General features: G+C 45.5%; 1 protein-coding gene across 3 annotated transcripts in view; it reads left to right on the top strand.

Moving 5' to 3' along the window:
• septin12 (septin 12) overlaps positions 1-27,621 on the top strand; it is a 75,071-nt gene that overhangs the window by 43,788 nt on the left and 3,662 nt on the right. Inside the window, exons 2-10 of one of the 3 annotated variants that reach the window (XM_031892699.1) lie at positions 1,727-3,334; positions 21,838-22,035; positions 23,373-23,489; positions 23,669-23,750; positions 24,398-24,535; positions 24,739-24,856; positions 25,532-25,627; positions 25,820-25,916; positions 27,390-27,441. In XM_031892699.1, the coding sequence (XP_031748559.1) occupies positions 1,727-3,334; positions 21,838-22,035; positions 23,373-23,489; positions 23,669-23,750; positions 24,398-24,535; positions 24,739-24,856; positions 25,532-25,627; positions 25,820-25,916; positions 27,390-27,441 (2,506 nt within the window). 3 annotated transcript variants of the gene reach the window in all.

Here is a 27,621-nt window from a genome sequence, read left to right as displayed (position 1 = left end):
CACATAGACAGTGCCTTGAGTTCTCTATTCACAATTACAGTGCCATTATGCAAGTGTTTGGCTCCGAGACCCTCCAAAGAGAAAACCTTATATGGAATTATTTCATAAAGATGATCGGCAGCTTCGTGTGGGAGCATCGAATGCTTATTTGTCTCAGCATGTGCTAGTAAGCCCCGCTCACAGGGCTTTGCCGTGGCCAAAGGAGCCGCAAATCCTAAAATTCAGGATGGGATAATGTCTCCTTTCCTGGTTCCTATACATTCGTTGTAGCCGAATTCTAACCAACCATGTAACATGTGGACTTAATTGGGGTCTGCTGTTAATGGGATGATATAGCATTCCTACCCCTCCCTTATCATTATAAAGGAAGTTTAACTTCAAGCTTAATTTAAGCTCCATTAAGCGTTATCATTGGCATCATGTCTGCTGTGCATATGGCTAATCCGCAATACAAAATCCTCTCTCTTGGGCGCCACAAAGGTGCTCCCTGTGGGAAGCGTGTCCCAGAGGCATGAATGGAGTCCAGTAATCTCTTTACTGTAAAAAAAAAAAGCTCAAACAGCCATCGGTGAAGGATTATAGAAGCTACTGCAGGCTGTAGGAATTGGCGTCTGGATCCTACAGTGGCCAATTGAAAAAGCTTTATTTCTTTCAACCGATTTACTTCTAATGTAACGTATAAGGCTATTAGAAGTCTGCAAAAAGGCTATAAAGATGCCTTAGGCAGCAAGCCAAGAGTTTTAAAGCAGGTTGTAGAAGTTATTTCTAATATCCATTAGGCACATTTTTTCATGTACTATACAAGAAGTATCATTAATGGTGGTGGCAATACTGAGTAGTGCTTAATAGATTATAGGTTATACATGGCTGTTGTGTATTACAATAACATGTTAACATGTAGGTGGCCCTTTGGTCATTCTGGGAGCCCTAAGTATCCCTTTGGAGGGCTGCTCTAGCCTAGGGATCAAGGGGACCACCAAGAACACTGAGACTGGTGATCTTTAACCAGTAGCTCGTAAGCAACATGTTGCTCACCACCCCCTTTGATGTTTCTCCCAGTGGCCTCAAAGTAGATGCCCATTTTGAAATTGCTAGCTTGGAGGCAAGTATTGGAAGTACACAGAGACACAGTTTTACTCTAAGCAGAGCATCCTACATGCTAGCCTTCAACATGGGGCTTCCATATAGCCAATCACAGCCCTTATTTGGCATCCCCAAGGAACTTTTTTCAAGTTGGTGTGGCTCACCAACAAATCTAAGTGTCGCTCACAAGTAATAAAGGTCCTGTATCCCTGACTTAGACCTTCTTTTTCTTTTCTCGTTTCCTCTTCTGTCTCTTCTTCTGCTTTTATCCATGTTTTGTCTTCTCCTGTCCCATTTCCTCTTGTGTTTCTCCAGTCTACTATTGATCATGCTGGTACAAGCAGTGAAGGACATTTGGTTGTGTGAACAAGAAGGTTCATTGACTGCAGATCCAATGAAGGGCAAATTTGACTACATCTGGCCAACACCATAGAGTTACTCCTGGTGGTTAAATTACTGCTGCCTTTATGCTCTTATAGTAAGGTCTAATATTTTCTATGCAGCATGAGTAGAACACAGCAATAAAGCCTATATTGCAGATATGAGTATTTCACAATGCTATTATGTCCTCTTGATTGCATGTATGGTAGGTTAAATTATCCAGTTGTCTCATACCTGATTTCTTTTTCCTTTCTGCCCACAGCCCTGAAGAGGTCCTTTGATATGGAGGATGTGGATGACACGCCTGTGTTCTCACCAACGTCTCCTCTCACCTCACCCTTCAGTCCCAGCCAAGCTGGCATTAGACGGACAAGCAACGGGGACAGTAGAATATCCTCCAGTATGCACCAACCTGTCTACCAGTCACGTATCAGCATCAGTTCCAGCTGCAGTCCAGCCCAAAGTCCGGTTCTCAAGAGCCGAATTACTAGTAGCTTGTCCTTTAACCGTGGAACCATGCAGATGGCTAGAAGCAATGGAAGCACAGGGCAAAGCCTTAACCGAGTTTCTTCCTTTCAAACGCGACTTAACCCAAGTGGGTTTTCTTCCTCTGGTCACGGCAGTGACAGTGAGAGCCTCCACAGCTCCACTTCCAGCTTGGAGTGCCCTCCTTCTACAAAACCTTTTCACCAGCTGCGCACACAGACAGCACTTGACCAGCATGACTCCACGATGGGCATCAACAATACTTTGAGCCCGGTGCTAAAAAAATTCTCTTCCCATGGCAGTGTGTTTCATTCTGAAGTTGAACGTCCTGGGGTTCGACTGGTACCTGTGACGACCAACAACCACAGCTCTCTCCCTTCCCTGGATCTCCATATTGCTGAGGACAATGTCCCAGATTTGGTGCCATCTCCAGATGCAGGCTATCCACCCTCAGAGGGATGGAGCTCTCCTACCCCAGATTATAAGAGGCCACTCTCAAGGGGAACTAAACCAATTAGCAGGGAGCCTTCATTTTCTTCTTCGTCGTCATCTTCCTCACCACCTACTGATGCTCCAATCAACTGCAGTTTGAGATGTTCACCATCGCCATCTCCGGTCTTTGGGCCTTTGCAACCAGCCACTCTTCAGAAAGTCCCAGGTAGCCTTCAAGGTTCAATAGTTAAACCTTCTAATGGATCTGCCCCTGAACAGATAACAAGACCATTACCAAGGACACAACTAAAAGTCAATCTACAAGGTAATTCAGGCCAAGTTGCACAAGAAACAAGGGAGAAAACAGAATCAGTTTCCAAGGGTCACTCCCAAATGCCGTCTTTTGGAAAACCTCCAGCTGAGAGAACAACATCAGCCTCTCAGAGATCACAGTTCGCTGGCTCTCGGAATTTTACACAGTCACTCCCTCAAGAAACAGATTTGAGCCAAATTGGGAAAAAAACAGAAGTATCATCTGATAGACTCAGATCCATGATGCAGAGAGCCCACTCTTTTGGGAATTCAGATAGAGTCCCCCTTCAGAATTCATATCTCCAGACCAACACACTTAATGAAAAGTCATTGCTTTGCATTGCTGATGGCGATTCCAAAGTCCAAGATGCTGCTGCACATGGAAAGATGTCATTTCCTACTAGGATGCCTGGGTACAGTCCTTCAGCATCTATCTCTTGCAAGCAGGAAGACATACAAAGCCAGAGAGTCATAGATGAACCTAGAAATGGAGTGTCTCCTCATAATTACTTCATTAATGAGCAAAGTGACATACCAGTGGAGAGCCATAGGGGAGAACCTGTTCAGAAGGCTCCAGTGTCCAGATTTGCTGAAGACTCTGGTCAAGCCAAGCTCCAGATCTCAGATTCCAGAGTAGACGGTAAGAACATGAACAACTACGGGCTTTTTTGACAGTTTTAAGTTTGTATTATTAGACAATGGCCATAACTGGTATGGGGGTAAAGCACTGGTTCTTTACACAAAGGGAATGAAATGCCAATGATGGTGCTGATGGAGAAGCTTCCAGTAAGAATAAGTCTGAAGACTAGGTGGTGATACACCTACCAATAATATCCGTTTTGTACAATTATTGGTTTATGGTGCCCGTTCATTTTCCGACTGATATACATGTACTATGGGTATTTTTATCATTAACATTTGTTAATAAAGCGCCAACATATTCTGCAGCGCTGTACAATAAGTGGGTTTCATACACTGGACATATCAGTCAGAAATCGGGCTGGTTTGAATATCTGCCAAGGCACTTTGTTGGCCACGGTATTCGTTAGAGCTGCATTATTTCCTGTCAGCTGATCTCTGAGGGAGCACACAGACCATCACAAAATGGTGGCCCAAGGGAAAAGATGGAAAAGGGCAATATTTACTGATATCCCAGTTTGGTAAAATTCTTTAATAGGCCCCTTAGTATGATAGAAACTATCTAATGGTAAAGTATTCATTCTAGGGGTATAGTTTTCCTGTAAAAGCTCCACCCCTAACTCTATCTGACATACAGATATTGCTAAACCGTAACTATAGAAGGTATTCGTTAGAGCTGCATTACTTCCTGTCAGCTGATCTCTGAGGAAGCACACAGACTATCACAAAATGGTGGCCCAAGGGAAAAGATGGAAAAGGGCAATATTTACTGATATCCCAGTTTGGTAAAATTCTTTAATAGGCCACTTAGTATGATAGAAACTATCTAATGGTTAACTATTCATTCTAAGGGTATAGTTTTCCTGTAAAAGCTCCACTCCTAACTCTATCTGACATACAGATATTGCTAAACCAGTAAATCAAAATACAGTTGGATGGGAGGAAAGTTATATAATTCAAGTCAGAACAACTTTGATGCCAGGAACTCCTCACGTAACCTCTGTGTTATTGTAGCTTCTTTCTCATCCATACCAGGAAATCCCCTAGTGTTCCCAATTCCGATTAAGTTGGATGAAAAACATCAAGGCTTTGACAGGGGCACATTGTAGCAGAAGAGGCCGGACTGGCTCCAACCATTTATTGTTTAAAAGCAAACATGCTATTGGTTGTTATGGGTTACTAGACTTAAAAAAAACAACTTTGTGCCTGTTATTCGCTTACCCCCACAAATAAAATGGCGGATAAAGATGCTTTCCATACACATCAATGGGTATTGATAGCGGGTGGGAGAGGACGTGCCTGGACCTGTTTAGAGAACAACACTTGGATGTTCTCCCAGGCTTTGGGAAAGGGAGCACAGGGGAAGGGAGGGCGAGGGTTCTTTTTTTCCCTCTATTTCGGCTCATCTGTCGTCTCCCCTCCCCTCCACGCTTGGCACAAGAAGGCATCCCCCTGCCTCAGTGTGTCTCCTGAGCCTGCGAGTGGGAGGAAGGCCTAGGGAGCAGGAGGGGAGGAGGATGGTGGGCTGCGTGCCAAAAGCCTTTTAAACAGATTTTATTCTTCTTCTACCTGAGAAACAGATGTTCCCAGAGAGAGAGGAGCAGAGAGGGGCGCAGGGGGAATGGACAGGCAGCACACAAGGCCCCTGTCAGGAAAGGCTGATAAATGGCTGACTTACATGCCTGGGGTTTGGTACCTTCACTTCTAGCAAGTTGCAGGGCATTTCAGTAAATGTTAGACCTGCACATAGCAAAATGCTCCGCTGGAGGCAATTACATACTGCTGGAGGCAATTACACACTGCCTGTGGGGCAGACATACTGATGGAGGCAATTACATACTGCCTGTGGGGAAGTAATGACACACTGACTGTGGGGCAGTTATACTGCTAGAACTAATGACACACTGACTGTGGGGCAGTTATACTGCTGGAGGCAATTACATACTGCCTGTGGGGCAGTAATACTGCTGGAGGCAATTACAAACTGCCTGTGGGGCAGTAATACTGCTGGAGGCAATTACAAACTGCCTGTGGGGCAGACATACTGGTGGAGGCAATTACAAACTGCCTGTGGAGCAGTAATACTGCTGGAGGCAATTACAAACTCCCTGTGGGGCAGTTATACTGCTGGAGGCAATTACATACTGACTGTGGGACAGTTATACTGCTGGAGGCAATTACATACTGACTGTGGGGCAGTTATAATGCTGGAGGCAATTACATACTACACATGGGGCAGACATACTGATGGAGGCAATTACATACTGCCTGTGGGGCAGTTGTACTGCTGGAGGCAATTACATACTGACTGGGGGCCAGTTATACTGCTGGAGGCAATTACATACTACCCATGGGGCAGACATACTGATGGAGGCAATTACATACTGACTGTGGGGCAGACATACTGATAGAGGCAATTACTTACTGCCTGTGGGGCAGTTATACTGCTAGAAGTAATTACACACTGACTGTGGGGCAGTTATACTGCTGGAGGCAATTACACACCCATCTGTGCTGGCACCGTATCCCATTTGCACTTGCATAAGGCCAGAAGGGGTAACATTTGCCCATCTTTAGGGTACTTGTCCCTAGTCCTTGTGCAGTGGGGCTTGTGATCTGGGCCTCTGGGCTTTCGCTCTTTTTACCCCTTGCCCCCATAGGGCTGCAGCGAGTGCTGGAAAAATGCTGCTGAGCAGTGACATCCTGACTGTTTATTATTTTGGGGGGGTTTGGGGGGCACGTGTGATTATTTGAGTGAAAGCCTTGCAGCTGTAGCAACAAGTCTGCCTCTGATTATGCACCGCCCAGCGCCGGCCAAGGTATTATTTTTGGGCGAGAGAAATACTCTGTACTCTTTGAACATAAAACCTTGTCCAAACGCCACCTTTGACCCTCTGATCCCACAATCCCTGGTGGGAAAAGACAGCACCCCTCAGGTTAAGGGTGACTTGCATTCTATATACTTACTGTATATAGAATGTATAACTGTACTAAGTACAGTTCAGCAGGAACAGCCCCCCTAAGATTGCTCATAGCCTGTACAGAGAGATACCATAAAACTATGGCACATAGGGATTCCCCTGTACTAAGCACAATTCAGCAGGAACAGCCCCCTAAGTTTGCTCATAGCCTGTACAGAGAGATACCATAAAACTATGGCAGCATAGGGATTCCCCTGTACTAAGTACAGTTCAGCAGGAACAGCCCCCCTAAGTTTGCTCATAGCCTGTACAGAGAGATACCATAAAACTATGGCAGCATAGGTATTCCCCTGTACTAAGCACAATTCATCAGGAACAGCCCCCTAAGATTGCTCATAGCCTGTACAGAGAGATACCATAAAACTATGTCTTCCAGATTTATGTGCGAGCCAGCACCTTTATAGCATATTATAAGGCAAAGAGACAGCTCAGGGAGTGTAGAGAATGGTGGGGGGGGGTCCAGAAATGAGAGGTAGCTATGGAGGTGCAGAGTGATATACGATGGGTGCGCACCCACAGAGGAAAGTATGAAGGAGAGGGGAAGGTGAGGGGTGATTGACAGATTTACATTCACCTAAGGAATATTACACATGGGAAGTATGCGGGCTCCTCTCTTCCACCCCTGCCAAATGAAAAACATTATGAGAAATTCCACCTTCATCTTTGTATATATATATACACATGTATACATGTGGGTAGGATGTTGGCATTCCCTGCTCTTTATACTGTATTGCAGTGCAGGTTTGGCCCATTGGAACAGAAAGTTACCTCTTGCCAGGTGTTGCTTTGCTTCTCTTTGCCTCTAGGTGTCACTGTTTACATTTGTTCCTATAGGCAAGGAGAAGCTTTAGGATGAAGACACACAGAGCTACTAGTAGCAGCTACTTGTCATGGCTACTAAAATAGACAATGCTGATCTTTTACTGATAATTATCTCTTTGTGTGTTTTAGCAGAGGCAATTCTCATTATTGTCTATGGCAGGGGATTTTCTGGCCTTTTCGAGCCAAGTAGCTGCTACTAAGTAGCTCCGTTTGTCTTTGCCCTTTCCTCTTCTGATCGATAGACAAGAAAACAAAAGTCATAGTAGCAGTAAAGACTGCTATTGGTCAGAGTGGGAAACCCGGCTAGTTTGCATTACATTTCGGAGCAGGTAATGCTGGGAGTTGTAGTACAACCGTGGGGTGGGAACCCCACTCTGCCCTGTTATTCCCGTGTGTGTTTGCATGCTCAAAGCCCCCAGCCTGTTCCCCATTGTAAGCAAATAAAAACAACCACAAATAGGATTTCTACTCAGTTCTACTCAGGGTCTGTCTCTAGCAAACACCAATACAAGGGTGATTCATGTTATCCAATAGCGGATTCACTGCCCAAAGCCAACCTTCTATAGGGAAGAGATTCTCAGCCAGAATTCTGCATTTAATTATTAACAGAAACCAGGGAATAATCTCATTATTAATGGTACAGTCAGCCTCCTGTAATGGGAACTTTAGGTGCTGTAGCCGGGGAATTCCAGGAAATAACATGGCATTTACAGACCTGTTTTGCCTGCGGGAATCCCAGAAATTATATATTTACACACACCCAAAGTCAATTATTAATGAACCCGTAAAGGTGACAGCCTAACTGGAAATATAATAGGGACTCCTTATCTTTACCCGTGCAACTCCCATCTTATAATTACCAGCCAATTATAGAGCTTTATACGGTGAGTGGAATATTTCAGGCCAGCCAATCGGTTTCATGGTTTAGAAAAACTTTTACAGTTCCAGCAACAGTCACAACTGCAATGCCTATTTTAGCCAGAAGGGGAGCTGCATAGGCCTATAGAATTTTTTTTAACTCTTGTAAATTCCCATTCCTTGGGTAAATTGCCTCCTAGATCTTCCCTATAGCAGCAGTGATATTTTGGTACTGCACTGCCACCTTGTGGTGCAGGATTCCCATAGCAGTTTGTGCTAGTCTGGGCTGAGGCTGAGTCTCTCTGGGTATGAGCAGCGCAGCGTGGGTCCTACTCGCTGCAGTTGTTCCAGTCCATCAGCGCCAGGGGGGCTGCATTTATTAGGACAGCTACAAATATAATCTATGGACTGGAGATCAGCCAAGGACAGAGTTGAAACATGGAAAGTTATCCCAGTGCTTTTGGGAATAGGGCCAATGTAAGGGAAACAGCTGTTGCCTAAACATCTGGAACTGAGCAAGGGGCTTGTCTGAAATAGGGAGAGACAACTCATCGGGGGCCCCCAATGACATAAGGCCCATTACTGCCCTGCTCTGGGTTTTCTCACCTTTATAGAACATGTGATGTGTCATGTACACTTCACTGGAACATGGGGAAGGCAATATCCTTGCACTGCTGGGCATTACTGTAAATTGCTCTGTAACAGGGGGGACTCATTTTCATAGCACAGCTGGGCATTACTGTAAATTGCTCTGTAACAGGGGGGACTCATTTTCATAGCACCGCTGGGCATTACTGTAAATTGCTCTGTAACAGGGGGGACTCATTTTCATAGCACCGCTGGGCATTACTGTAAATTGCTCTGTAACAGGGGGGACTCATTTTCATAGCACCGCTGGCCATTACTGTAAATTGCTCTGTAACAGGGGGGACTCATTTTCATAGCACCGCTGGGCATTACTGTAAATTGCTCTGTAACAGGGGGGACTCATTTTCATAGCACCGCTGGGCATTACTGTAAATTGCTCTGTAACAGGGGGGACTCATTTTCATAGCACCGCTGGCCATTACTGTAAATTGCTCTGTAACAGGGGGGACTCATTTTCATAGCACCGCTGGCCATTACTGTAAATTGCTCTGTAACAGGGGGGACTCATTTTCATTGCACTGCTGGGCATTACTGTAAGTTGCTCTGTAATAAGGGAAAGCTAATTTTTGTTCCACTTCCTGGCATTACTGTAAGTTACGCTGTAACAAGGGGGAGCTAATTTTGTTGCACAGCTGGGTATTACTGTAATTTACACTGTAACAGGGGGGAGCTAATTTTGTTGCACTGCTGGGCATTATTGTAAGTTACACTGTAACAGGGGGGAGCTAATTTTGTTGCACTGCTGGGCATTATTGTAAGTTACACTGTAACAAGGGGGAGCTAATTTCATTGCACTTCTGGGCATTACTGTAAGTTGCTCTGTAACAAGGGGAAGCTAATTTTGTAGCACCGCTGGGCATTACTGTAAGTTTCTCTGTAACAAGGGGAAGCTAATTTTGGTTGCACTGCCTGGCATTGTTGTAAATGGAAATACTGAGTAAGGAGTAAGGGGCAGGCAGACTGATGCAGAAGGCCACTATGTGGGGGTTACCGGCGGAGTTGGCCAGTATTATTCCCACGCGCTGCTGGCCACATCCCAGTTCAGGCGCCTCTGCACTTCCATTCACATCTCCCACAGATTCTCTAAAGCAAAAGTCCATTTGGGCCTGGGAGTGACTCCAGGCAGTTCTGTTAGTGGGGAATAAACACACAGAGAGAATGTCCAGGTGGGAAATGGAAGGCTGAGAGGGTGGGGGAAGGGATGGGTTCCATTTAGGTTTGTAACGTAACAGCAAAGGGCGGACAGAACCAATAATGTACAGACTTGGTCTCAGTCCCCTAATCCCAGGTCTGTAGCTGAGCGCAGTCACCTTATCTGCTCCGTGTGGCCCGTGGGCCCATCATGATGTCACTGCTGACAATTAAAGGAGCTTTTAAACTTACATGTGCTGACTTATTTGTGTAGGGGCCAGGCCTGACTGCAGGGTTCTCCAGTAAGTGCCCGACTGCAGGGTTCTCCAGTAAGTGCCCGACTGCAGGGTTCTCCAGTAAGTGCCCGACTGCAGGGTTCTCCAGTAAGTGCCCGACTGCAGGGTTCTCCAGTAAGTGCCCGACTGCAGGGTTCTCCAGTAAGTGCCCGACTGCAGGGTTCTCCAGTAAGTGCCCGACTGCAGGGTTCTCCAGTAAGTGCCCGACTGCAGGGTTCCCCGGTGAGAGCCTGACTGCAGGGTTCCCCAGTGAGAGCCTGACTGCAGGGTTCCCCAGGGAGAGCCTGACTGCAGGGTTCCCCGGTGAGAGCCTGACTGCAGGGTTCCCCGGTGAGAGCCTGACTGCAGGGTTCCCCGGTAAGTGCCTGATTGCAGGGTTCTCCAGTAAGTGCCTGACTGCAGGGTTCTCCAGTAAGTGCCCGACTGCAGGGTTCCCCAGTAAGTGCCCGACTGCAGGGTTCTCCAGTACGTGCCCGACTGCAGGGTTCCCCAGTGAGAGCCTGACTGCAGGGTTCCCCAGTGAGAGCCTGACTGCAGGGTTCTCCAGTAAGTGCCTGACTGCAGGGTTCTCCAGTAAGTGCCTGACTGCAGGGTTCTCCAGTAAGTGGCTGACTGCAGGGTTCTCCAGTAAGTGCCTGACTGCAGGGTTCTCCAGTAAGTGGCTGACTGCAGGGTTCTCCAGTAAGTGGCTGACTGCAGGGTTCTCCAGTAAGTGGCTGACTGCAGGGTTCTCCAGTAAGTGGCTGACTGCAGGGTTCTCCAGTAAGTGGCTGACTGCAGGGTTCTCCAGTAAGTGGCTGACTGCAGGGTTCTCCAGTAAGTGGCTGACTGCAGGGTTCTCCAGTAAGTGGCTGACTGCAGGGTTCTCCAGTAAGTGCCTGACTGCAGGGTTCTCCAGTAAGTGCCTGACTGCAGGGTTCTCCAGTAAGTGGCTGACTGCAGGGTTCTCCAGTAAGTGGCTGACTGCAGGGTTCTCCAGTAAGTGGCTGACTGCAGGGTTCTCCAGTAAGTGGCTGACTGCAGGGTTCTCCAGTAAGTGCCTGACTGCAGGGTTCTCCAGTAAGTGCCACAGGTTGAATTACATACATTATTTCCATTATATGGGGGCTGTAGTCAGGGTCCAACCAGTAATTGGCTCCCCAATCAGTAACTGGCTGTACTCCCCGTAACTGCCTATCCTATGAATAATTGGCTGCCTGATCAGTAATTGGCGGCGCTCGTTAGAGCAGATGTCTCTGCTGTCGGCTTTAGGCTGTTTGGCTCAGGCCTCGGGGTTTAAAGCCCAAGCACACGGCATGCGCTTTGTACGGAACCCCAATGTTCTTTTCCCACATCTGATAAGAGATAAAATGAGACTCAGATCTTGATAAAAAGCAGCAACGAGCAAAAGGAAACTTCCCGGTCTGAGAAGCAGAGAAGCATAACTCAAACAGAAATATGTAATCTAGATAGATAGATGATAGATAGATAGATAGATAGATAGATAGATAGATAGGCAGAAAGATAGATGTTAGATAGATAGATAGATAGATAGATAGATAGATAGATAGGCAGATAGATAGATAGATAGATAGATAGATAGATAGGCAGATAGATAGGTGATAGATAGATAGATAGATAGATAGATAGATAGATGATAGATAGATAGATAGATAGATAGATAGCCAGACAGACAGACATATAGATAGATAGGCAGATAGATAGATAGATAGATAGATAGATAGTCAGACAGATAGATAAATAGATAGATAGGCAGATAGATAGATAGATAGATAGATAGATAGATAGATAGGCAGAAAGATAGATGTTAGATAGAGAGAGATGATGATGATAGATAGATAGATAGATAGATAGACAGATAGGCAGAAAGATAGGTGGTAGATAAGCTCTTTTGGGCAGGGCAGATAGATAGGCAGATAGATAGATAGATAGATAGATAGGCAGATAGATAGATAGATAGATAGATAGGCAGATAGATAGGTGATAGATAGATAGATGATAGATAGATAGATAGATAGATAGATAGGCAGAAAGATAGATGTTAGATAGAGAGAGATGATGATGATAGATAGATAGATAGATAGATAGATAGACAGATAGGCAGAAAGATAGGTGGTAGATAAGCTCTTTTGGGCAGGGCAGATAGATAGGCAGATAGATAGATAGATAGTCAAACAGATAGATAAATAGATAGATAGATAGATAGATAGGCAGATAGATAGGTGATAGATAGATAGATAGATAGCCAGACATATAGATAGATAGATAGATAGATAGATAGATAGATAGGCAGATAGATAGATAGTCAGACAGATAGATAGATAGATAGATAGATAGGCAGAAAGATAGATGTTAGATAGAGAGAGATGATGATGATAGATAGATAGATAGATAGATAGACAGATAGGCAGAAATAGGTGGTAGATAAGCTCTTTTGGGCAGGGCTCTCTTCCCCTCTTGTATCGGTTACTGATTGCTTTATATGTTACTCCTTGTAGAGTGTAAGCTCTTTTGGGCAGGGCTCCCTTCCCCTCTTGTATCGGTTATTGATTGCTTTATATGTTACTCCTTGTAGAGTGTAAGCTCTTTTGGGCAGGGCTCTCTTCACCTCTTGTATCGGTTATTGATTGCTTTATATGTTACTCCTTGTAGATTGTAAGCTCTTTTGGGCAGGGCTCTCTTCCCCTCTTGTATCGGTTACTGATTGCTTTATATGTTACTCCTTGTAGAGTGTAAGCTCTTTTGGGCAGGGCTCTCTTCCCCTCTTGTATCGGTTATTGATTGCTTTATATGTTACTCTGTATGTCCAATGTATGTAACCCACTTATTGTACAGCGCTGCGTGATATGTTGGCGCTTTATAAATAAATAAAGATATACATACATACATACATACATACATAAACGTTAATAATAATAATAATAATAATAATAGGTAGGCAGAAAGATAGATGTTAGATAGACAGAGAGAGAGAGAGATGATGATAGATAGATAGATAGATAGATAGATAGGCAGAAATATAGGTGGTAGATCGATGATAGATAGATAGATAGATAGATAGATAGATAGATAGAAAGGCAGATAGATAGATAGATAGATAGGCAGATAGATGATAGATTGATTGATAGATAGATAGGCAGATAGATAGATAGATTGATAGATAGATTGATAGATAGACAGAGAGAGAGATGATAGATATTATTCTATATGTTAATTTGTGCTGCCATACTGCTTGTTCATATGAGCTAAGAAGAGCTATCCTTTATCTTCAATGATGTTTCTCTTCCCATATAATGGAATTATGTATTTGCATAATGGGAGGAGTGAATGAAAAGTGGGTGTGCCTATAGTCAATATTCTCTTCTATGACATTAGCAACTTCATACCCCCATGTGGAATCTGGTTGCTCGTGTGTCTCTCACTAACCCCAGGGCACTTTGCTCACAATACTGGGCTGCACTAGAGACACTTTCATTGCTGTTTTGACATTTTCTTTTTTTACTGTTTTTAACCCTTTAGTGAAAGCTGTGGGGGGGGGGGGGGGTAGCTGTCCATTTTCCTTTCTACACTTTCTTTTCCAGCGGCAGTGTCAGCAGTGCCCCTCATTGGTGCATATAGCAATGTTAGCTGAGCAGGAAATGATAGGGCCCTATATGATTAGTTTGCCCATCCGTGTGTGTGAAAACAGAATGAATACCTAACCAAAAGATAGTTTAGATCTTATTAAGTGGCCTATTAAAGAATCTGGAATATATATATATCAGTAAATATTGCCCATGTACATCCTTCCCTTGAGCCGCCATTTAGTGATGGGCTGTGTGCTCCCTCAGAGATCAGCTGACAGGAAGTGATATGGGAGCTAAAGGCAGAACTTTGCCCATTGTGAATCGTATGATCCCTTAGTACTTAAAATGGATTACCCAAAACTACTAAAAAAGTATATTTTGAAAACGGTTTATTTAGATGAAACAGGGTTTAACATATGAGCTGCTTTATGCAGTGTATCTTTATAGAGACCTACAGTGTTTGGAGGTATAGTTTCCCTTTAATGTCATCCAGTCACTCAACCCAAAGCCTGGCTTGCCAAGGAACCAAGAGCAACCAGACAGGCTTTCAGTGTTTAATATCTGCGTTATTACTGTTGAGTTGCAATTGGTTAATAGAATAGAGAGACAGATAGATATAGATAGATAGATAGATAGATAGATAGATTGATAGATAGAGAGATGAACCAAGAGCAACCAGACAGGCTTTCAGTGTTTAATATCTGCGTTATTACTGTTGAGTTGCAATTGGTTAATAGAATAGAGAGACAGATAGATATAGATAGATAGATAGATAGATAGATAGATAGATTGATAGATAGAGAGATGAACCAAGAGCAACCAGACAGGCTTTCAGTGTTTAATATCTGCGTTATTACTGTTGAGTTGCAATTGGTTAATAGAATAGAGAGACAGATAGATAGATAGATAGATAGATAGATAGATAGATAGATTGATAGATAGAGAGATGAACCAAGAGCAACCAGACAGGCTTTCAGTGTAATATCTGCGTTATTACTCCTGAGTTGCAATTGGTTAATAGAATAGACAGATAGATTGATAATTGATAGATAGATAGACAGAGAGATGATGATAGATAGATAGATAGATAGATAGATAGATAGATAATTGATAGATTAGATAAACAGAGAGATGATGATAGATAGATAGATAGATAGATAGATAGATAGATAGATAGATAATTGATAGATTAGATAGACAGAGAGATGATAGATAGATCGATAGATAGATAGATAATTGATAGATAGATTAGATAGACAGAGAGATGATAGATAGATAATTGATAGATTAGATAGACAGAGAGATGATAGATAGTTAGATAGACAGACATATAGATAGATAGATAGATAAATAGATAGATAGATAGATAGATAGGCCAACTGTTGCCCCAGTTGCTAGAGAGCCCGGCATGGCTTCCCTGTATATAGGCAGAAGGGGCCGAGGAGGGGGCGGGGTTGTAAGGAACCTTGTCAGGCTCCCCCCAGCTTTGGCCTGATGAAGACCAAAGTGTTTTTGTGAATGGAGAGAAGGGGGGGTCAGAGGCCAAGAAGGGTGTGTATGGGGGGGCGCTGCTTCCTGGAACAACTGAATGGGTGTGAGTGGGATAATGACACAGAGCTGCCTCATGTAAACACAGAGGGAAAGGGAAGGTCTGGCTGGAGGTTGGGGGGTAATGACAGGAGGGGTAGGGAATTATTAGGGTAGGGCAGTGCTAATCCCCCTGTACATACAGAGAGATTCTGCTCCGAGTTGGAAGGAATAGCCTCTGATTGCTGGGAGCACAATTACCCCCAGCCTGCTGAATATGTGTCTATAGGAGCTTATTATGTGAATGTCAGGGCACTATCATTAGCAGTGATTTCCCTGTGTATGGCACCGTGATATTCTGTTTATATAACAAGCCTAGGCCGGAGCGGCCCACGCCGAATTGTAGCCTGGATAAAATAAATATTAGCCGAGCTACGGGCAGACAGGACCTCTCCTTTGTTACACGGGGGCTGCGTTCGCTCAAGCTGGTGGGAACAGGGGCTGCTGAAATGTGTTTTAAACAGAAAAAAGCTGCCATTCGTCTATATTCCCCCCCCCCCCCCCCACACTTCTTCCCTGGAGTTACAGAAGTGTATATTTTCTATGACAGGATATTATAAACATGGCTGTCATCTGCAATTGCTGGGAAATATATGATGTTTCTGGAGATAGCTTCACTTGCGCAGAAACATCCCCGCTGTATATTGATTTATAACCAATAGAAAGGCGTCTGTGCTTTGGTTATTGGGGGCAATAGTGCACATTCTGGGTGTCTCCCCTCCTCTACACTTAATAATAAGGTCACTTGTTGTCACATTTAGCCCTTGAGAAGCCAGCCAATCAGACGTAAGCCCATTTTCCAGATGTGAGATATTTATCAGACCATGCACGTGCTGGAGGCCGGACAGGAGGGCCCCAACAGGAGTTCATGCATCTGGCTGCGTATCCATTCCTTCTGCTATCTAATGGAGTTGGAGTATTGAGTGTATGCTAGCCGGTGATACCATTGGGCCAGATTTTATTAAAGGCAACATAAACCTTTTATAACATTGTTTCTCCAGCCCCATTGTGCTGGGCTGTGCAAAGGTTAAGGCATGCAGGGAGCTGTAGTCCAGCAACATCAGAGATGGAGTCTTAAAGGGCCAGTGTTTAAAAGAACTCTTTCTCAGGTCTTCAGGGCTAGTGGCCCACTTAAAGGGCAAGTAAACCCTGCTGCACTGCACTGCTCAACCAAACTGTACTTAGTTGTTGCTGGACTACAAATCCCAGAATAATGTAACATATAATAAAGGGAGAGGCATGCTGGGAGCTGTAGTACGGGGATATCAGGGTGGAATTCGTAAAGCAATATTACACAATAACACTTTTCCCCAAATGGCAACAGCCAGCAATCCCTTTAAAATGCAAGAAATGCTCCAATGAGAATCCCAGCTGATCTGTGTAAATCTGCCGCCATGTTCTCTGTTCCTGCAATTGGAGTTGGGAGCATTAAGCACAGTTTCCCAGCACTGAACAAGTCTGTCTGTTATCCCCATGTCTGATTCCTGTGTCATATATTAAAGAAAAAAATGACATAATTATCTCTATTTGTAAGATCATAGTGCTGGGAATCAGCATTCTCATTGGTCAGTTCACTTGCACTGACATTGGTCAGTAGAACTCTCATTTTTCAGCAACTTCTGTAGCAAAACTATATGGGTGCAGTGTGACAATGTTATAGTTGGGGTTACAACCCCTTTAATGCAAGAGGATCCTCCAATAGGAATCCTGCCTGCCCCTTGTACACCTGGGACCCTGTTCTGCACTGTCCTGTGGCATTCCCAGAATCCTCTGCTGTTGCTCTCTTGTTCTGCACAGTGTAATCGAATGGATCAGAATACAAGTTTTCATGGAATGTTTTGTTGCAACTGTGGCTTGCACTACCTAACCTCACCTGCAGGTGTCACTGGCATCACAGGTTTCACAAGTAATCATCAAAAGTTGAACTATTACCAAAGAAAGAAAGGTGTAAATACCCATTATATGAGCCAATTTATTGTGCGGTGTGGCCATCTTGCTTGCTCACCCTGAGGTTAAGTTACCAATTCCATCAGTGAGACCCCAGTTGCAGAAGGGCAGGCCACCATGTTGCTGTAGTCCCTGGGCAACAAAAAATTCAGATTCTTTATCTCTATTTGTGTCACTGCTATGAAGATTCTGTTTGCAATTAAGCATGCATACCAACTAACCAGTCAGAATCCTACCTGCCCTGCCCTGGCACTTTGGCCTTCTGCTATTGGCTCACTGCTGTAATAGGCTGTGTAGGGCGACAAGTGAACTGTGTGACTTTCCTGCCCCACCTTGTAATGGGCGCAAGTGCTAAACTTTGCTTGTGCTTTCATCTCCCCGTGTTGTAGAAAGCATAAGCGCAAAGGAAACATCTTAAAGAAGTGTATGTGGGTCAAGTTTTCTAGTATTTACTGAGATCCTATAAGCATGTGGGAAAGAAAAGTATGTGCCAATCAGCACCCACTTCTGTCAATAAAGAATCTTCATGGTAAAGTCTTATTTTGGGCCGACACCCATGACCACCTAAATGCAGGCTTTGAAGTTTGCATGGGCTGTGTAGAGGAGCTTTATTTACCATTCTGTTTGCACCTTTGCTCCATGGTGGCCATGCTGTGGTTTCCAGGATGTTACAACCTGTGCTGACAGGTGCAAGCACCCATGTACATCACAAAAGTGCTACATCTCCTTTAGAACAATAGGTGTTACGCAAACTAAATGGGCACTCATGCACGACCTGCACACCGGCTCCCAGGCAGCTCTCTCCCCAAGTCTAATGGGCTTTGTATTAACCTCCACTCAACTAGCAATGTCTGGCTTTTCCTTATCTCTTTATTGGCTGGCTATTGTGCAAGCTGCTTTTTATATGCCTGTTCTGCAACTGGATCACTGCCAGCTGATCTGAGCATGCTCATAGTCAGTGACTTAATAATGTGGGCAGCACCAAAGCTAAGTTGTGAAAAAAAGTGGAAGGTAGAGTTGGTGATTTAGTTGCTTATCTCATACCACATGGCCTGGGGTACTAATGAATGCTGCCATTTTCTGGGGTGCCTAAAAACTCGGCTGCCTTGAATTATGGGGCTTTATCCTCCTCTCTTCTCTCCCCGAGTGCAGAAGATTTTCAAAATTAGAAAACTTCTACTTTATTTTATCTGCTCAGACGCCTGTTTGAGGGTTTGGAGATGGAAACCAAATGGTTAGATGCTACAATGGGGTTTTGGATCACCCCAGTCTGGTCAGAACCATTTTTGAGGATCTCCCTTCTCATGGATGTGGATGATTGGCTTTCCCATTGGTTAATTTTTTTGCATCTGTAATTAAGCTTGGACCAGTTACTATAGAAAGCTAGAGGGGAGTGTTTAAATCAGGGAATTGGTAGGCAGCCCCTCTGGGAAGGAACACGGCAGTTTCTGTTCTGTGTACAAGTCCCTAACAAGGAATTTATCATAAAAATGACATGCTGTGGCCCTTTCATGTGAGTGCGGAAACCATATCTGTTCTTTCTCTATAGTCTGAGCCCCTACGTCTGTTTATACAAGGATTCGCTCCCATATGCATGTCCTGAACTGACTCCACTTCTTCAGCATCACCCCTTTCTTTTAAATGTAATTTATTGGGTGTAGAACAAATAGAAAGCAGAGGCAAAACGTATGAATATTCCTCTTGGCACTAAAATAATGGCATGCTGTGGGCTTGGAGACTCGTTGCACTATAGCGCTGCCATACTTACCATTACCTAGTACAGCCTGTGTGTAAGATCAACCGCGCTCACGGTTCAACCCAGGTTGCATTTGTGGTTACAGACGTGTTCCCTTTAGGAATAAATCTGAACCATGGTGCCCCCTTTTGGATACAACTGGGTATGGCAGGAAAACAAAATAGAGCTGTAGTACAACAACTGGCCATAATGGCTCCTCTGCCAAATAAGTAAATGTTTGCTTGATATGGACACCTATGCCAACAATTAGCTCTTAATAGGGTCAGTGCTAACCCGCTGGAATAGGACAGCTAGTAGGGAGGATCCCATTGGAGAATCATTGTGCATGTATAAAGTGTAGGCCCCTACTTTAGCAAGCCGCTGCAGGAAAGCTTTCTGGGAAGTACAAATCCCCTTCCGGCAGTGAAAGGATTAACGTCTGGGGGCTACAGTTGACCCAGAGACCCCTGTACTGGAGTTTCGGATCTGCTGAGGGTCAGCCCCTTTCCCTCTCTCCCTTTCTTCCCCCTGTTTAGATTGCACAGCAGAAGAAAGCCATTGTATTGTGAGTGTACACAAAGCCCCAGCCCCGGACCCCTCTCCTCCTTTGTTTCCTTCCATCTGTTGAATGGAGTCTATTCTCATGGAGCAGGGGTGTGCTGGGCCCCGTCTTCCTCTATGTGTCTCCCACAGGTGCTCCTATTGATAGCGGGGCGCTAAACCCTAGGGGGTTCCGGGCAGAGCCGACTTTAGTGCCCCACATTAGCCACCCGTGCATGGGCAGCATTGGCATTGCTTGGGTTCAACACAAACAGCAGCCATTCCTTGTGACGGGGTCAGCCATCAACTCCCAGCAGCCTTAGCCAGCCGGCATGCTCATTACCCTGCTAAGGGAGGAATAGTAAAGGATGGGTAAGGAATGAGTAAGTAATAGGAATAGTAAAGCATGGGTAAGGAATGAGTAAGGAATAGGAATAGTAAGGCATGGGTAAGGAATGAGTAAGGAATAGGAATAGTAAGGCATGGGTAAGGAATGAGTAAGGAATAGTGAGATGACTGACCTGGCTGTAAGTAGGGAGGATTCTCATGGGAGAGAATTTGGGATTGGGTTTATTCTTATCGTCGGGCAGACTGGCCATCACTGACATTAGCCCCTGCCCCAGTGGAGCTGACACTCTAACTATCAGCACTAGGGTCAGTGTCCTCAGCAGCCAATCACACTGCTCGTATGGCTTTGGAGTGCGGAAACTCCTATTCACCAGCTAATGAGGGTTCCCTTTCATTGGGCAACAGGGTAACAATTAGTGCAGTAATGAAGTTGCAAGCCCTGAAGCACAAGTAGCAGCTCACTGGCTGCTTCTCTATTCTAGGAGCACCCAGCCAATCAGGCCATTGATTAGTTTTATTGTCTACTGAGTGGGACCCCGGCGTTGACCATGCAAGTGGGGGGGGCTGGGCACTGTGTGCATAATGAACCCTCTCTTAGCTCTGAAAGGGTTACTCATTTCAATTCGAGTCACGTGTGGCTGTAACGTAGGGTCTTTCTTTGTTGTCTGGTCCCACTGGGGGGCTCCTATAGAGATAGAGGATGAGAGAGTCCAGCTTCCCAGCTAGAACATACAGGCATCACGTACGGCAGCCCAGCATCTCCAGGCCGGCACCGTTTGGTGGGACACTGCCCAAGGGGGCACCGGGGGCTCCATGTAGAAAGGAAAGGAGAGGACAGGAGAGTCTGGTCCCAGCTTAGCACGGTTAGAAGAAGAGGTACGTGGTGCAGGGAGGGGAAATGAGTAGCTGCGGGAGTCAGAATGAAACCAGAGAGGGTTTGGCAGCAGTCTCCCTCCTTACACTTCTGTGGGCCACAAGTGTAAGTCACCTGACCTGTGATGGTGTATATCAGGGATATGTGGAACTACAGCTCCCAGCATGCTCAGCAGACAACAAACCATGTCCATGCTGGGGGTTCAGAAGGCTCTATATCTGATACCTGCTATGCAGTGGTGGGCCCGGCTGGTCTGCATGGCAGCCCCCTCTGCTACTGGCAAGCTTGTTCGTGTAGATGGTACTAGGGCAGGGGATGGGGGCGTTGTGACTACCAGGGTGCCCATGGCAGGCGAAATGCCCGTAGAGGGGTTGTTCTTAACTTTTAGTATGATGTCAAGAGTAATATTCTGAGGCAATTTGCAATTGGTCTGTATTATTGTTTTTTAGTTTTTGTAGGTTTTTCCATTTTTGTTCAGTGGCTTTGCAGTTTGGAGTTTCAGCAGCTATCTAGTTGCTAGGGTCCAAATTACCTCAGCAACCAGGGAGTGGTTTGAATACGAGACTGGAATCTAAATAGCAGAGGCCTGAATAGAACGATAAGTAATAAAGGTAACAATAACAAACAACCTATAGACTCACAGAGCAATAGTTAGACCCCCATTTGTAAGCTGCAAAGAGTTCGGGGCCAGTGATTGGGTCATAGCAGGGGCCTATGCAGATTGGTCAGGAGAGGTAGGAACCCTCTCCCAATGGGTTTTTTACATCTGTCTGAAAGATATCTGCCCAGTCCATTGGCTTGATTCTATAAGATATTAGTGAATTTGCTTGGTGCAGTAGCCAATCAGCCAATAGCTTAGATTAATTTATTGCAGGTAGAATAATACAAGCAAATGTCTGGTTGGCGGAATTTGCAAAGGGCACCCTGGAATTACCACCTGTACATGGACTGTTGGGGCACATGATGATTCCCTCACCTCTGGCACCTACTCTAGCAGGGGATGCTGGGAAATGTGGTCCTTAGCTAAGTCGTTGCCTTACTTTTGAGTTCTCCTTATTACTACTAATGAGCCCACACAAGAGTTAATTCACACGTGCTCGGCCTTGACATTTCTCCTTTTTATTTTTATAGTCGGCCGGTTTCATTCCTCCTTCTTCCTCTTTCCCCCCAGGCTCTGAGCTCGGCCCCAGGGAAGCCTTCAGTCACAGCAGGATGGAGGAGCAGAACCTCGCCCGGCCCGAGCCGGAGCCCCAGAGATGCGGCGACATTGGCCAGGAGCCCATCGGATACGTGGGCATCGACGCCGTGCTGGACCAGATGAGACGCAAAGCCATGAAAAATGGCTTTGAGTTCAACATTATGGTGGTGGGTAGGTATCCGCTGCTGGTGGGCAGGCAGTCCATTGACCTTATGGCAACTGAAAAGACTTTGGTGATTATTATTGAATATAGGGCACACTGGGGGCAGCCATGTTTCCTCTAGGTGTCACCTAAAATGCATTTAACTACAGTTATTCTGGCCTGGTAAGAACCATGTGGTGCTGTCAAGGTTCATTGTTTTTTTTGTGCTGCAGAGCATTCGCGGTTCATATTTATGTTTATGTGGGAATATAAATGTGATTGGTACTTGAGATGATAAATAGCAAATAGACAGAGAAGGAATGCCCCACACACACATAAGGTATAGGCACATTATAAGTAAGACAGTGGAATTATAAGGGCAGATTGTCGCACATGTAGTAAAGCAGTAGCTGTAGATGTTGTAAAGCTGAGCCGCAGGGGCTGATCTCTGTAGGTGCTGTAAAGCAGGACTTCTGAGTCTGATCCCTGTAGGTGCAGTAAAGCAGGACTTCTAAGTCTGATCCCCGTAGGTGCAGTAAAGCAGGACTTCTGAGTCTGATCCCCGTAGGTGCAGTAAAGCAGGACTTCTGAGTCTGATCCCCGTAGGTGCAGTAAAGCAGGACTTCTGAGTCTGATCCCTGTAGGTGCAGTAAAGGGGAACTACAAGGGCAGATTGCCGCACATGCAGTAAAGCAGCAGCTGTTGCAAAGCTGAGCCGCAGGGTCTGATCTCTGTAGGTGCAGTAAAGCAGGGCTTTTGAGTCTGATCTCTGTAGGTGCAGTAAAGCAGGGCTTCTGAGTCTGATCCCTGTAGGTGCAGTAAAGCAATTCTGCAGAGGCCACAGATGCAGCATTGCAGAGGCTGATCTTCTCTAAGTAGAACCATGGGGCCTGATCTTAATAGATGCAGTAAAGCAGAACCACATGGCCTGATCCCTGAAGCTGCAGTAAAGCAGAACCTCAGTGCAGTAAAGCAGGGCTGGCACGTCTCTCAGTGTTGCTTGTGCCCCTGGTACAATCTGCTGTAGAGTGTAAAACAGAGAGAGGAAGCAAGTGCAGATGTTGGGAGCTAAGAGTCCCTTTCTGGCCAACTTCCCGTAAACGTGTGAGAGGTTCTCATTAAGCGGCTGATTCCTGGCAGGGCGGCTCTTCCCCTCAGAGGCATCGCTCTGCCACCGTCAGCTCTTCTATCTGCTGTTACTGGCAGTATTAATTGTAATTGTTATACATTTCTGTTTATAGTGACCAATGGCCCACTTGTAGCTCATATTCTTAAAGCTGTATTTCTGTTTCCTCTTCCTGTCCCCCCTTTATAACCTTCCCCTCCTGCTGTTCCTGCGTCTCTTCCGTCTCGTCGCCACCTACAGGACAGAGCGGTCTGGGGAAATCCACCCTAGTGAACACTCTTTTCAAGTCCAAAGTGATCCGGAAATCTCCCGGCGCCACCATACCCAAAACCGTGGAACTGAACGCAGTCAGCCAAGGTGGGTTCCTACCAATACCAAGTACTTCATAGGATTCACAGTACCATATGGCAAGGGCTGTGGGCAAATATAGTGCCAGGAATTAGCCCCGCCCCATGATTACCCCTCAGCCCTAGTGGCGCCATTGCTGGGTTGGGCACTGATCACTGTTTCCCTCTTCCCATGTTCTGCTGCTGCAGTGGTCGAGGAGAGGGGCATGGAGATGAGACTCACTGTAATCGACACGCCGGGATTCGGCGACCAGATCAACAATCAGAACTGGTAAGTGTGTGTGAGAGTGGGAGCTGCCATGCTGCGTGCCTCAGCTTAAAGGGGCGACTAACCTTTATGTTAACCTTTAATACTTTATAGAATGCCCTATTCCTAGCAACTTTGCAGTTGGTTTTCATAATTTATTTTTTATGGTTTTTGAATGATTTGCTTCCTCTTCTGCCCTTTCTTCTTCAAATGGGGGTCGCTGACCCCGGCACCCAAAACTATTGCTCTGTGAAGCTACAGTTTTATTGTTATTATTGTTACTTTTCTATTACTTATCTTTCTACGCAGGCCCTCTACTATTTATATTACCATCTCTCGTTTAAACGACTGCCTGGTTGCTAGTGTATATAAGACCCTAGCAACCAGATAGCTGGTAAAATACCAAATGGAGAGCTGCTGAACAAAAAACTAAATACCATAAAAAATGGAGACCAATTGCAAATTGACTCAGAATATCAATGTCTATATCATATTAAAAGTTAATTTAAAGGTGAACTACCACCTTTTATGGTGTTATACAAAGGCATCAGCTATGTGCACTATGCACTATGGCAACTCCAGTGTTCTATAGAGACTGAGTGGGAATGTTACAGTTCTGCATGGCTGAGCGTATTAATGATGGGCCCTCCTTCTCTGTTCTCGTACCCTAGCTGGGACCCCATCATTAAGTACATACATGAGCAGTACGAGAAGTACCTGAGGGAGGAAATTCTCATCAACCGCAAGCGCCGCATCCCTGACTCTCGGATCCACAGCTGTATCTACTTCATCCCCCCCACGGGCCACTGGTAGGTGCCTGCCCACCCTTTCTGCCCTTGCCATTGGCAGATATCCTGCATACGTGGTGGGAGCTGCCATGTTGCTTGCAGTACTCAGGGCATTCCTCATATCCCCTCTAGCACCACCTTGTGGCCGCAAGTAAATTGCACTGATCCATTAAAGTGAATAGGGTGGGCGACACAAGCTCATTAGAGTGACTTATCCCTTCCAGGCTGAGACCTCTGGACTTGGAGTTCATGAAGCGATTGGGCCGGATTGTGAACGTGGTGCCGGTGATCGCTAAAGCAGATACTCTCACCTTGGAAGAGAGGGAGGAATTCAAACAGAGGGTAGGTACTTGCTTGTGGGCCCCGTACTACTAAGTTAGCAGGGCCCTCCCCTTAGGGGACACCAGTTATAAACCCTCTTGGGTTGTGAGCCCCATCAACAAGTAAAATGGGGTCCAATAGAGAAATTGTTTCTAATGACCATGCCCCTGTTCTGCCTTAGCCACTCCCCAATTGTGCCTAACCCCACCCACTCCCTGCACATTCCATGTCCCTTTCACAACTTGCAAATTTTTGGGCCGCCTTCTGCCATGGGGCCCCTGACTGCAGTCCCCCCCATGTTGGTGGCCCTGGTATCGGACAGGGCTTAACCTGCAGTCCAAGCACAGTGCACATACAAGATGGTGTCCCTAGCACCCAGGCCATATACACCCCTACAAGTAAGGCCCCCAGTCAGACCAAGCAGTAGGTTAGCCTTTCCAATGAGAATCAAGCACTCAGACCAAACTAGCTGTATTCTGCCTCTCCCTTCTGTCTGCTCAATTATAATTGGATCACAAAAGTGTCATTGTACCCTTCCTACTTTCCCTGCCCCATCCAATTCTACTCTGTGTCCCTATGACCAGGAGTGAGAAACTGGCATATGGAATGTCCCTATAGCAGCCAAAGTGTATTGGGCAATAAACGTGCATTGGGCACCCCAACCTGTGATGTATTATTGATGGATTTCCCCTGCAGATACGGAAGGACCTACAGACCCACGGTATCAGCGTGTACCCACAGCCAGAGCTGGATGAAGACCCAGTGGATGCCTTAGTGAATGACAAAATTCGGGTAAGGAAGCCATTAATTGCCAAGAGCCATAAATATATGTATAGGTCCGTGTAACCAGTGACATAGGGCGGTCCCTGAGGATTCTGGGAAGCGTTGAATAAGCACCACGAGAGCCTTATATCACCACCCAGTAGTGTGGCTAATGTACTTATCCCACCCACAAGCCTAATGTACCACTCTACCCCCCACCAGGAGAAGATTCCATTCGCTGTGGTAGGAACAGATGAGGAGCATCAGGTGAACGGCAGGAAAGTCCTGGGCAGAAAGACCAAGTGGGGAGTCATAGAAGGTGAGAAAAACCAATGCCGCTAGAATATTTACCCTTCCACCCCCCCAATATACACATGCAGGATATGTATATACAGAGTGCGGCTGCTGCTTCATATCCTGACACCTGCAGATCAGATTGGGGAGGGGGCTGTGCCTGTTATCCATCACCCAGGCAGGTCAGGGTGGGTGCAGTTGTTGGTGGAAGCTTCCCAGCTGCTACAGAAGGGGCTACCCCTTCCCACGCGCATACACAGCAAGGAAGCCCCCAGTTAATCCATGCTTCATGCTTTCGCCATTACTTTGCACTGTGAGCAGATCTCTTTAGTATCTGAAACTCTCTCTGTGAGCGTTGCGTTCGTCTTTCCATCACAATAGAGGTGGGGTTCTTATTTAGACACCATAGAAGATGATAACGTAGCAAACACGGAACACGGAACTGATCCCTGGTCACGCCAACAGAAGAACACAAAGGGGGTAGGCTGGTTGGTGTTATTATATAACATGCCCGATGAACATGCAAACTTGGCCATTATGTTTGCCCAATAGACAAGCAGTTTGTTTTCCCACTAACCTGCACTCTCTTTGCATTGACAGCTGGGAAGTGCTTCCATACTGATGCCAAATAGAAAGAGGTTCTAGTGGATCATTGGTTCCCTATAAACCCTAAAAGCCTTATCTGTAGTGCAGGTGGGGAGTGGCGGACCCCCCGCCCATAACTCGCTGTCAGCCACAACCGGTGAAAATCTCTACTACAAGTGAATAGGTAGAGGAAGTACCACCTTGATGTATAATACCCCAGAACACACGGCAGATAAATACAGTGCCAATTCCATGTATAATACCCCAGAACACACGGCAGATAAATACAGTGCCAATTCCATGTATAATACCCCAGAACACACGGAAGATAAATACAGTGCCAATTCAATGTATAATACCACAGAACATATGGCAGATAAATACAGTGCCAATTCCATGTATAATACCCCAGAACACACGGCAGATAAATACAGTGCCAATTCCATGTGTAATAATACCCCAGAACACACGGCAGATAAATACAGTGCCAATTCCATGTATAATACCCCAGAACACACGGCAGATAAATACAGTGCCAATTCCATGTATAATACCCCAGAACACACGGCAGATAAATACAGCGCCAATTCCATGTATAATACCCCAGAACACACGGCAGATAAATACAGTGCCAATTCCATGTATAATACCCCAGAACACACGGCAGATAAATACAGTGCCAATTCCATGTATAATACCCCAGAACACACGGCAGATAAATACAGTGCTAATTCCATGTATAATACCCCAGAACACACGGCAGATAAATACAGTGCTAATTCCATGTATAATACCCCAGAACACATGGCTGCTTTTTTGAATGGGAAATCTTACACAGTATCATGAAGAAATTAAGGAGGGCAGAAGTGTTTGCAGAGGGCACTGCCTGATGTCTCTCTGTTTTTATTTCCAGTTGAGAACACGGCACACTGTGAATTTGCCAACCTCCGGGATCTGCTTATCAGGTAAGTCCGAGGCGGCCCTTCCATTCGAGCACAGCAATGAATTCAATCAATGAAATGTAGTTGTAATGTAGACGTGCTTGGGAATTTGGTAGGACTTCAGCTGCAGTACCAGATACAACCAGAGAGGGAGCAGCATTTTGTAGAGATGCCTATTGCTTTGTCTGCCCCCTGCAGAACCTC

This window comes from Xenopus tropicalis, chromosome 9, assembly GCF_000004195.4.
Source record: "Xenopus tropicalis strain Nigerian chromosome 9, UCB_Xtro_10.0, whole genome shotgun sequence".
NCBI lineage: Eukaryota > Metazoa > Chordata > Amphibia > Anura > Pipidae > Xenopus > Xenopus tropicalis.
This window is presented reverse-complemented; position numbering and strand designations above follow the sequence as displayed.